This window comes from Macrobrachium nipponense, chromosome 37 (genome assembly GCF_015104395.2).
Source record: "Macrobrachium nipponense isolate FS-2020 chromosome 37, ASM1510439v2, whole genome shotgun sequence".
Classification (NCBI taxonomy): Eukaryota; Metazoa; Arthropoda; class Malacostraca; order Decapoda; family Palaemonidae; genus Macrobrachium; species Macrobrachium nipponense.
The window spans coordinates 48,228,194-48,240,865 of record NC_061097.1 but is presented as its reverse complement, the minus strand read 5'-3'; the positions used below and the strand labels follow the sequence as shown (position 1 = coordinate 48,240,865).

Here is a 12,672-nt window from a genome sequence, read left to right as displayed (position 1 = left end):
CCTCCCCCAAGAGCCGCGAAATGATTATTATAATAATATATGATCAGTAGAACATTTCTTAGGTTTTTTTTTTCTGAAACACGCCTATGGCTGCTGTTTTTTTTTTTTTTTTTTTTTTTTTTTTTTTTTTTTTTTTGAAACATGCCTATGGTGGCTCATGTCCATTATGGTAGATGTCCCTGTACCGTGCTTGAAATGGTGCGGGTGAACAGAACAATAACGAAAATGAGAGGTACAAGATGTACGGTTTGGTTTTTGACCGCCTAAATTGTTATCACGATAGCCTATTTTTCGTAATGTCCACAAAAATAATCCATGAGCGTAGTTGTGACGATAGATATTCCTTGAAGCTTACTTCTATAGCAGCGAATGTCGTCCTAAAGTAAGCCCTTGGTGTAGATGCTTATGAATATAATTGATCTCTGAAGCATACCAGTCAGGATGCATGTCGCCTGGTGGGGGGGGGGGGGGGGAAGTTTATACCTGTGATGTTCAAAAGGCCCCCGAAAGCATGCCCATCATGCCCCAAGCCCCCTGATAACTTGTACTAATAATAAAGGCCCTCAGAACTGCATCGACGAGGGTACAAGCGCCCCCCACCCCCCCCGTCTTTCCCCAACCCCCAAAATTTTTCATGATGGTAGATGCCCACCAAAGCGTGGTCATGATGGTGCATGCCCACACGCGCTCGTTCACCCATCGTGTGCGCATGTGCGCGTTCCGTGGCTGCACACGACGAAAGACTTACACGATCACGACTCAGCTGGGGCACACACCGTCTAGAGAGCCCCGTCAGGAACATAATGTTTAGGGGCCAAATTGTTTTGGGAGGGTTTGGATGCCGAATTGCACCCTTACGAGACATGGATCTCACGGGGGAATGGTTGGACTCGATGGCCCACGTTTTGGGATTAACCGGAATCAAAGTACAGATAAGGTTCATTAATGAGATTCGATACAAAGAATTGACATAGAAGCACTGAGGGACTCACTCTCTCTCTCTCTCTCTCTCTCTCTCTCTCTCTCTGGTCCGAGCCCTTTCCAGTAACAACAAACTTTTAGTGCATCGGAGATATCATCTAACCTTCCCTTATAATTCTAGCGCCCATATACATCTGCAGCAAGTATTAATTACATCAAAATGAGTAAACTCGTGTACTTGTATATCACACACTGGGATCTCCAGTGGGCGGGACTAACTTTCTCCCAGCCAATGGTAAACGACCTTCTCCACGCCCCTAGTCACGATGTAAGCAGGCTCCCCACAAATACGAAATAAATCTATAGGAATTTTTATAGTGTTTCGTTATATAAGGATTTGTTTTGCGAAATCCATAGCATTTTATAAAAATCCTTGGAGAATAACATCGCCGTCTCGTGCCATGAGTTTTTGTATCTTGTTTGTGAGCGAAAGGAAACATAGCGCACATAAATGCAAGTTCCTTCGCCCGGGGAATTTTCCAGCGGTTTGCTTATGAACGGCGTTGTGATACACATGCTCATTTACTGAATTCATTATCATTCCGATTCTATGTCTTTAGGCTTGGCAGTGTCACGGAACATGATATCATTCGAAAACGGAAGACGGTCATGAGACGATCCTGCCTCAAAGTGGGGTACGGCTCTTTCTCTGGCAGGATTCCCGAGATGTGCCCCCTGCTGATTCATGGCATCTCTGCGCACAAGCCAACCCAATATGGTTCAGACTTGACCGCGTAAAAGATGCTCAGTTTCTTTTGGGCCTTTGCTTTGTGAAGTTTTGTGACGCGCAATTACGCATTCCCCAGGCACCGAGTGTGAAGTTCGCCACTTATCGAGAGAGGCAGTCCAACAAGATTCTGAAAGACTAGATACGAAAAGACCTCTTTCGTCTTAGGCCATCTAAGATGGCCAGCAGCAGAGATGCCGAGAGATCAACGGAAAAGGATTCTGGTATGTTTACATTTTTTTGAAGGGAGAATGGAGGGCAGATGGGTTTGTTTACATCATTTCATTGCATGCGAAGTCTCTTAAAGCAGCTTTAAAAGTTCATGTTCTTGAAGGAAGTCTCTCCTCTTCAAGCTATTTTTCGACTGATGTTTACATTGGATTGTCAGATAGAAGTTGTTGATGAAGCAAAATAGAGATTTAAAAGGCGTCCAGTTGCTTGGGCAGGTGTTTTTAACAGGTGTCCATCCCTCCCACAGGTTTGTTGACACCTCCTCCCACACCGACAAGCCCATGTGGTTTCCAGTTCCCCGGAATGGGCGGCTTGGATCGTGGGTCGTCGGCCTTTACCCCTTGGGTTCCGCGGGGCCCTTCCCTCCTGCCCATGTTGCCGCCCTTCCCGATCCTGCCCGCCGTCGCCTCCGTCGCTGCCGCTGCTGCTGCCGCTGCTGCTGCTGCTGCCGCCAGTGCTAAGCGGCCTCTCCCTTCAGGTATGGATCCCCGATTGGTGGGGATGTTACAAAACGGGTCCCTAGGGCAGCTGCCGTGGGCGGCAGCAGCAGCCCTAGGCGCCAGTGATCTCGCCCTCAACCGCCTCCTCTTGACGCCCGGAGGCCGACTGAGCCGCCCCAAGAAACGATACATCTGCAAATATTGCCAGCGAGAGTTCACGAAGAGTTACAACCTGCTGATCCACGAGAGGACCCACACGGACGAGAGGCCCTTCCCCTGCGACATCTGCGGCAAGGCCTTCAGGAGGCAGGACCACCTGAGGGACCACAAGTACATCCACAGCAAGGAGAAGCCCTTCAAGTGCGGCGTCTGTAACAAGGGCTTCTGTCAAGCCAGGACTCTGGCCGTGCATAAGGCCCAGCACGCCCACGAATCATCTAATCAGTCTCCAACACCCCCGCCCACTCTAGTCCCTACGCCGCCCATCATCCCGCCGTTGCCCACGAGAACTTCGACGGACGACCTCCGGCGCTCTGCTTCCCTGTCTTCTCTCTCGTCCTTCTTCAGGACGTCGCCTCTAACGAACAGTTTGTTGAACACGCCGTCCCTCCCGAAGGACGTTACCCTCATCCCGCTGTATAATAATTACTCCTTCAAAAAAGAGACCGTGGGCCTCGAGTCCCGGAAACACCCGCTCGATTGTCAAGTCTACCCAGCCGCCAAAAAAGCTTTGCTCCTGACGGAGGAGGACTCGGGGAAGAAAAGAAAAGGTTTCTCAATTGAAGATATCATGAAGTGATATGTGATTTGTTAGGTAATTTTTTTTTTTAAATGTCTTCTATATCCCACCGTCGTCAATTCCAGATTTATGTACAAGGTTTCTCTCTCTCTCCCCCTCCCCTCCCTCTTCCCTTCCCCTCCCCCTCTCCCCCTCCTTCTTCCCCTCCTTTATGCGGTCTTCCTCCTTCCCCTCAATCTCTCTCTCTCTCTCTCTCTATGCGGAATGCTAAACATTGTTGTTTTAACTTCTGTTTTCTGTATACTGTTAAAATAATTATGATTCAATACCTGTCTTGATCTTCATGAAAAGTTTTTTTTTTTCTTTTGTGTGACGATAGTGAAATTTTTTTCACCAAATTTCCGCCCTTTTGTAAAAACAGTTTTAAATGTACAAATAAATTATTTTCGTTAAAAGACTCTTATTTCATTTACCTTATAGTCATTTAAGAAAATCAAATAATCTCCGAATTACATTGCTGATTGATTGTATTTGGTTTTATACAGTGTCTTTAAATTTTAGTTTTTATATTGATTATTATTATTAGTAGTAGTAGTAGGAGTGGTAAAAAAAACCAAAGCAGTGAAATACGTAATTATTTTCTTATTTTTAATATATATGCTTTATATATACGACTGCTGCTGGTATCTTCAAAGTTTCCGGGTATTTAACAAGTAAATTATTCTCAATGAGATTTTTCTCCTATTATCAATTGGTACATTATTATTATTATTATTATTATTATTATTATTATTATTATTATTATTATTATTATTATTAATTATTATTATTATTATTATTATTATTATTGTAAATGACGCGGAAAAGATAGCTGATATTCCAAAAGTATAATGGAAAAAAATATAATGAAAGCCAAAGTTTTTGTTATTCTTTGTGAAGTTAAAAGTCTATACAGGGGTAAAACCAGAGAACTTAACTTGAATTGCTCTCTGAAGTCTCGGCACTTGGTCTTGGCCGATGATTGTTGCCAATACCTTAATTAACAGAAACAGTTCCTGTCAACATAAAAGGTGCGATTTCAGATTACAGTAATTTGCCATCTAAAATCTTGCATAAACCTCTTTTATTTAGAGAGAGATAAGCCGATAGATTCCTACTTAAATAAAAAAAAAAACATTGATGATAAAATGAATAAAGTGAAAGGTAATATTTGTTTATATATGAAAGCACCTTTCAGCAGCGTCATCTACTTTAAAGGAGTTCTTCGGCCACAGTACCTATAACTTTGTTTTTTTTTTTCCTTTTCCATCTTAGTTCCATCCGCCTGTGGGTTTTTGTTTTTGTATGGTAACACTGCGTCCCGAGGCTGTAGCTAGTTGCATTCAGCTTACATTCAAACGATTCTATTAATAACATATTTCCTATTTCGAAAAGATTAACGGTGTAATTGTTCGCATACAGTAAACATTATTAAAAAATTTAAAACACTTTTCAGTTGCAAATGTACACCCAGATATCGGAGTATAGGTTACTTGACTGAGAAATATTCAAAGCTTTATTCAAAATATGTGACTGGTTGTAATCGAGAAAGGTACTCCGGAATATTTTCTTGTATACTGACCAACCTAAATACCAGTGTTTGGCAGTGTATTAATCCATTTTTCAACTTGATAAATATGCACCCTCAGTCGTTTTCGTAAATGTTTCTTCTGTTGCTTACAGCTATTTACTTTATTTTCAGTAGTCACAGCTGATACAAGAATCTGTATATACGAATTTTTCAAAAGTATATAAAAGCATGATCATTCTAAACTAAAGACAGAAATATCTGATTTTTGATTTTATAACTTGTCAAAAGCTAAGGGCGAAGTTATCTTACATTATTGGTAGTAAAGTTGTTGACTTTATAGATAACAGCGAAACTTTCTTAACTGGTTTGCTGCTTGGATGAAAAAATGCTTAAACTCTTAAGATTAAATTAGATTGCCATTTGAAAGACAAAAACAGAGTGAATTTATGGCGGCTTCAAATTAGACACTTATCCCGAGACGGTGTACATAAATTATATGATTTTACTTTAATTTTAAACTAGTCAAAGCCATTATATTTATAATTAAAAATGTCTGGAACCAAACAACAGCAAAATACTGGGCAAATACGTGTCTTATTACAAATACGATTGAGATGAGATGAATGAATTACAGTGCACTTGCTACTTGAATTATTTGATCAAAAAGCAAATGGAGAACTAATGCAATGCCATAATACTTACAACCCGACATATATATAAAGCAAAATTGTGTCAGTGAAGTATACTTTGCAGTGGGTTTAACTGCACATGAAAGCTTAATGAACGCTTGGGAGATTAAACATATTGGTTGACATATAAGATTACATACACATCTGCGGTTTCTAACAAACAAAATGTCCCTGATATTATACCATAATTGTGATTGGTACGTGCAGAAGCGAAAAATACACGGATAGTTGTACACACACATGTACATACATAATGATAATATTAAAAGGAACCCATAAAAACGCCAAAATATAGAAAGAAAGTACTATATTTCAGAGACTGCTGTCTCTCTCTTCATCACTTATGTGAAGAGAGACACAGCAGTCTCTGATATATAGTACTTTCTCTATATTTTGGCGATTTCATGGGCTCCTTTTAATAGATGGAATGATGTTATAACATTTTTACCAATCATATATATATATATATATTATATATATGTGTGTGTGTGTGTGTGTGTGTGTGTGTGTGGGTGTGTGTGTATAGTATTTAGCATTTAGTAAATGATCCAAATGTTGTTTAGCAAGACGAAATGTATTTGTAGAAGTATTAACAGAGCTTAATGCTTTCGTCCATCCTTCAGTTCACAAAGCTCTGCGTGGGTATTAATAATTTGCTCGGGTCAAGAGATATGAGCGCGAGGGTAACTACTTGTACCTACAACTGTACAGGTTCGACACCATTCAGTTCGAAAGGAAAAAGAGGCAGAAAACCCACAGAAGATACGTAATTGTGTACATTCATCCAAAAGAAGTAAAAATTTTGACGGCGAGATGACTTAGCAACTGTTGAAATAAATCACGGCACACGAATAAAGTTAGTGACTAATTATATATATATATATATCATATTATTACATATATATATATATATATATATCTATATATATAATATATATAATATATTATATATTATATGTATAGTATATATATATATATAATATATATTAGATTATATATATATATTATATATATTTATTATATATATATATATATTTTATAATATATATAATTATATATATATATATATTTTCTGGCAAACAACATGAAATAAATAGAAAAACTGTGTGCCCCATTATTGAAAGTATTTTTTTTTCGAGAAATGAAAACTATCATCAAACTGTTGGAACACCCTGCTTGGGCTTATTTTAACATAATCATGTTTAATTGCCCTTTTCACTCATTTTACATCATGATTTTTTTTATTTTCTTCCTGATTTTCTTTTCAGTCTGATCCAACTATGTTTCTGCTTGTAATATATATATATATATATATATATATATATATATATATATATATATATATATATATATATATATATATATATTATATATATATTATATATATATATATATATATATATATATATATATATATATATATCTATGATATGTACTTATATATATATATATATATATATATATATATATATGTGTGTGTGTGTGTGTTGTGTTGTTGTTGTGTGGTGGGTGTGTGTTTGTATTGAATTGTGCTAAAGCACGTATTCTTGCTCTCTGCCACTTAAGCTTGAGGGACTGCGTTTGAAAATACATTCTTAAAAGTCCCGTCGACTTAAACCTTTTTTAGTAAGCATTGGAGTTGCCTTTTAATTTAATGATTGCATTTACGAGGAAAAAAATAATAAAAAGTATGTAATGTATATTTAGCGATCGTAAAGTTCATGGATACAGTATTACTTATCGTAATGGTACATATATTCTTTGCGTATGTACGTATGTAAATATAAATGTACTTATTTGTGTTTGCATGTATATATGTATGCATGTCTGAATATTTTACAAGTGATGTGATCAGCGCTACATGCAGCCTAATGTATTTTTCTAGCCCAGAACAATTTTGAAATAAAACGGGAAAGAAGGGAATAATGGCGGGCCTAGTTATACAAGCAGTGATTGACTTTCATCTTGCTGGAAGGAGAGGTGTAGTTTAAGAAAAAGAGGAAGAAGGTAAAGAATCCCAGAGCCTGGTCATGGCGAGGAGAAACTGTTGCTTGAACAATGCAATCCTAGGATTGTATGTATAAATGCATTTGCATATTCATATACATTTATACTGCTTAGTTGGTTGATTAATCAGGTCTTATTCTAGATCGGAGCTTTCCCAAATTGATTGGCCTGTTATTGTGGCAGTCCAGACAACCAAGACGTAACTTATATATATATAATATATATATATATATAATATATCTATATATATAGTATAGTTATATATAATATATAATTATATAAAGTATTAATATATAGTAATTGTAATATTGTAATGTGTAGTTGTATGGTAATGTATGTACAACTATTTATACTCTCATTCATTACATTATTCCGGTGAGCAAATAGAACTAGTAATTTTTATAAAAATGGAGCATCTTACATTTGTATTGCCAAACCAAACCTTACATATATCTACTCACTTCAATGCCACTATAGTGTACCTTTTATCTTTCACATCACCGAAGCTTGAGTAATTTTTCCTGCCACTTATTGTTTGCGCTCTCATCTTTCTCGTTTTCCATATTTTTTTATAATAGTTATTATCATTTCAGATTACAGGGCCAAGTGCTAAATCGGAAAGCAATCGCGATGGATACAAAGAACTAGAAATATGACGTATTTATCACTAAAGTTATCGATAAGGAATAAAACAATCTATTGATGAAAAAACTTTTCATCCTCCAGACAGACTTTCCGTTTGTTTATAAGTGTAACAACTCCATTCAAACAAACTACACAAATTCCATTACACATCTGAGTCCCCCCATGACAGCTTGTGGCCATAGGGTTGTTTTTGGGGGGTGGGGCCATTTACTCAGGGGATAGAGGGGTATGAATTCTAGAGGGAAGACCGTGACGCAAGAACACCCTTGGGGAGTGTCAGATTCGCGCCCCGGGATGGGGGCACCGATACCCGGAGGGAATATTTTGAATGTCCGTGTTACTGCTGTAATACCGGGCTTAACAAAATAACCAACCTGTCTTTTCCATTAGCGGGATTTGACTTCGAAGAGCTGAGCGAGTCTCGGTTTCAGATGCCTTGCGAAGCTTTTGTTGATTTTGTTATGAGATAATGGTCGGACATGGGGTCTTGTGTCAGAGGAGTTGATTCGTTCGTATGTTCGTAGAGGAATGTTTGTTAATAGAGGTACGCAGTTTCACTATTTGCTATTATTTGTCTTTGTAGTTTCGTTAGAGGGCAAGAGTCATCATGTTTTTCAAAAAACGTATAGCAGTTTTAGATGTCAAGATACAAATATTCTTTTATCCATAATGTGGTTGCAACTCTATAAATATTACTTTATAGTTTTGGTTTTCCAGAGAGAGAGAGAGAGAGAGAGATTCCTCGGACACATTCACGAGTAATTGTTTTAAGTAATGGAATGATTATAGTGGCCGAACCAGGTATCTGTTGACCTAACCATATTCTTAGTAGCAGCTCAGGGAGGAAAGAGAAAGAAACTGCCCCATTAAGATACATGACATTTTCAAAATAAAAAAAACGGGAGGGCCTTGGCGAGAATGAAACCATTTATCGGGTATTCTGCCCTTTTCCATCATGTTCACATTCGTAGTCCGCGCATTCGTGCACGTACAAATGTTCGTTATCAGTGGTCCTCAAAACCAATTACGTCGTGGTCATGGTCAAACCACTCTGGAAACTGAAGCTTCCTCGGTCATCTTAGTTAATCGCCCATCCCTTTAAGAAGTAGTAATATACAGATCAAGCCACCCTATACTTAGAACCGACTTCCGCTGCGGAGACATGCCATCACCTCCGTATCTGTGAGATCGGCGGCACTTTCAAAAGGAGCCGAAGAAATACTGCCTTGGGAGAGTCTCGATCCCATTCTCGCATGATCAGGTCTCCCCGTTCAGTTCTTGGGCTTTCTCCCAGGGATTTGTGAAAGGGGGGCGGGGTTGAGGTGAAGAGGTGCATCGGGGGACATCCGTTTGAAAGTGATCAGTCACCGTTTAATTCACGGGCTTTCTTCTGGGAGGCCTCTTGGTGCATGCGTGCGTTTTCACCTCACGAGAGTTGGTGGGGTCCTCCGAGGTGCTGGTGTAAGAAGCCACTTTTGGGTAAGTTTTCGGTACGTTGGGGATGGGATGATAACCCCTGGAAGCCACTTGCCTCGCTTTTGGAGGATAGATGACCTCTGTAGTCCAGTTGTTTTTAATTTTTTTGGGGGGTGGGTGCCTCTTTTGCCTTGAGGATAATGTTGGGGCGGATGGGCACTTGTTCCCTGAAGCCCAGTCATTTTTAAGAAAATTTCTTTCTGAATTTGGGCAGGTTCTAGGAAGTGGTTATTCTAAGACTTGTGTGCTTGAAGCAGTCGGTTTTAGTAACTAATATACAGAAATATTTGCTGAAGGCAGTATGCTCTTTATATGTAGCCTAGAATATCAATGTCATTTTCATCTCTTAATACGTATGTGCTTGTTGGGTTGATGATTAGAATAGAATGAAAGGATTATCTAGAAATTCTCTTCACTGTTTAATAGTTTGAAGGCCATAACGATTTGGATAATCCGTCCCGAGCCTTTCATCACTTCTCTCCCTTACTTTTCACCTGAGCTCCCGGGAACTCAAGAGATGTCTTAAAACACACGGTTGTCACGTGCTTAAATCCAGAGTCAAGGACACCGCTGGAATGTGTGACGACTGGAAATCATTCAGGTGTGATGGAACCTGTTGAATAAAAAATGTAAACTACCGAATGAGTTTAAAAGAATGCATCACGTAAAAGATGCGCCAAAAAAACAAAGTTTTCTGTACAGCGTATAATGCTATATGGAACTCTCAGCCGCGGCCCATGAAACTCTCAGCCGCTTCCCAAGAAAGCTTAAGCCACGATCATAGCTAACTTTAACCTTGAATACGATTAAAACTCCTGTGACTAGAGGGCTGCAATTCGGTATGTTTGGTGATTGGAGGGTGGATGATCAACATATCAATTTGCAGCTTTCTACCCTCAGCAGTTTTTGAAGATCTGAGGGCGGGCAGAAAAAATGCGAATGGACGGACGGACGGACAAATAGCCATCTCGATGGTATTCGTTTACGAAAACTAAAACGAACGTACGAGAAACCTAAGGACCACACCAACCCACTTGAAGCTGCTCCTTCGTCGAGGATCCGGGGCTCATATCTGTGTTTTGATTACATTGGAATGTATCTAAAAAATTCACAGTATTTTCCAGAGAATAGTTTAGCTACGTGAATTTTGACTGTAAGCAAAGCACAAATATGAGGGCGGTTCCTCGACAAAGGGGCAACTTCGGTTTCTATGACCCTTAGTTTTGTCGTAGGTTCGTTTGTTCCTTATCTTTTATTCATTCGGTTTCAAAAAGATTTTTCCTTTACGATACGTGTGGGTGCTAATTTATTTATTTATCTATTTATTTTTGTTATAGATTCCGTCGCACCTGAATTATTTCCAGCTGTAATACATTCCGGCAATTTCCATTACTTTCTTGTTTGTAGTTTAACCTTCTTTTTTTATTTAATGCAAAAAATGAAGCTGATGCATTATGCATTTCTTTTGTCCAGCACTAACTAAACAGCCAGCGAGAACTCCACGAAAATTTATTTCCACTTTCTTATGCAAAATCCCAAAACCGAGATCAAATTTCGGGGCATAAAAACCCTTTTGTTTACAAAAGAAATTATGCCTAGTGCACCTGATAAGCGGTTGCTTAACGTAATGTTAATGTTCCGAGAGAACAAAGGGAGCAAAGTGGCCAGTTGGGAACAGTAGACGCGACTGCCTTTTGTATCTCCGATCCGCATCGCCCTCTGCATCCGTCATAAAAGTCGCTGCCTTTTGTGACGGTCGCGTCTCTTCCTATTCTCTCGGCTTTTCATAACCAGCAATCACATGGAAGGCTGACGGATGGTAGTATATGTTTACCGTACCTTAATGTCCCTTCTTTCTTTTCTTTCCCCTGCTTCTTTTTTTTCTTTCGCGTTTCTTTGTTATTGTTTATAAAAGTGGCCTCTGGGAAGGCTCCGAATGATTCTGTAATAGTTACCGTCGAGGTGGTTGACGATGGTCTCATTGTTTTGGTTCTTCTCATATCTTCTTCTTCTTCTTCGTCTTCTTCTTCTTCTTCTTCTTCTTCTCGCTACTCCTGACGTAAAGCTGTGAGGTGCACCTTCCCGACAGAGGAGGAGTCCTTTTCAATGTCCGTCGACAGGGACTGGTAGGCGGCCGTCTTTTGTTTTCATAGAATATGCGAAGCCTCGGGAGATCATAAAAGTCGTCAGCGATTATGAATACTGTCTTTATCTGACGATTTATGACCGAGAGGACCTCTCTGAGCAAAGGGCTCTCCAAAGCCTTTCGGCAAAAGCACGAGAGTTCATCAAAAGACTCCTCAATGTTGTCCTAAAGTGGGTTTCCAGGTACAGGTCAGGCTATTACGCAGAGAAAACAAACATATCTTTTTGAAAGGCCTAACTAAAGGCGGGAGGGCAGTTCTGTAGCGGACTTCTTCTGTTTTACAAATGCGTACAAGAATCCGTGCATTGTGTGTGAATTGGTGCCGAAGGAGTCATTTGGAAGTCGAGAGTTATACGTCTTATTGAATTCCCCAGATCTTGAAAAGAAGAAGCTGCCGAGAGAAAACGCCATAGGACACAAAAAGCCTCCTATGGGAACCTCTTGATTCTTCGTCCTCCATACGGTTATCAGGTCATCGGGTAATCACAGCTCACGAAGCACCATTATGCTCCCAGTTCACCCATTTTTGGTGGGATGCCGGTGATTTATGTGGGACTGGGTTTCGGTCCCTCTGTGCGAAGCGAGAGCGGGGCGGGGGACGTCATGCTGATAAATAGTTTCATAATGGAAAGCATGTATATGTGGAAGGTGGAACTTTGAGTGAATATTAATTTCATAATGACACCAGGCGATGAAAGTTATTTCATTCTGGGTAGACACCCACTTGTCAAGGGGCTGCGGAAATAGGGATATTTTTGTTCTTAAATTTTCGTTTGCATTGGAGTGTGCATGAATACACCTTGTAGTAACAAGGGTATTCAAGCGAAGAAATCGAGAAGTTTGGAGGGAATTGTGCTTATTACAAATACATGCGGATCTGGTACAAACTGGCCAGAAGATTCTATATTCCTATATGTGTGCATGATTAGATCATTTAATTCAAGTACGCCTATTTACTTAGGCTTGATTTCGGCTGACAAAGACCGCTTGGCCAACCGGTCCCCCTCCCCACCACCACCCA

At 39.5% G+C, this 12,672-nt stretch overlaps 1 protein-coding gene across 1 annotated transcript; it reads left to right on the top strand.

The window, feature by feature from the left end:
- Positions 1-1,365: 1,365 nt before the first annotated feature.
- Positions 1,366-3,261, top strand: LOC135208985 (protein bowel-like). The gene is made up of 2 exons (XM_064241527.1): positions 1,366-1,932; positions 2,187-3,261. The coding sequence occupies exons 1-2, from the start codon at positions 1,887-1,889 to the stop codon at positions 3,176-3,178; spliced, it is 1,038 nt and encodes a 345-aa protein (XP_064097597.1). The 5' UTR covers positions 1,366-1,886; the 3' UTR covers positions 3,179-3,261.
- Positions 3,262-12,672: the final 9,411 nt, after the last annotated feature.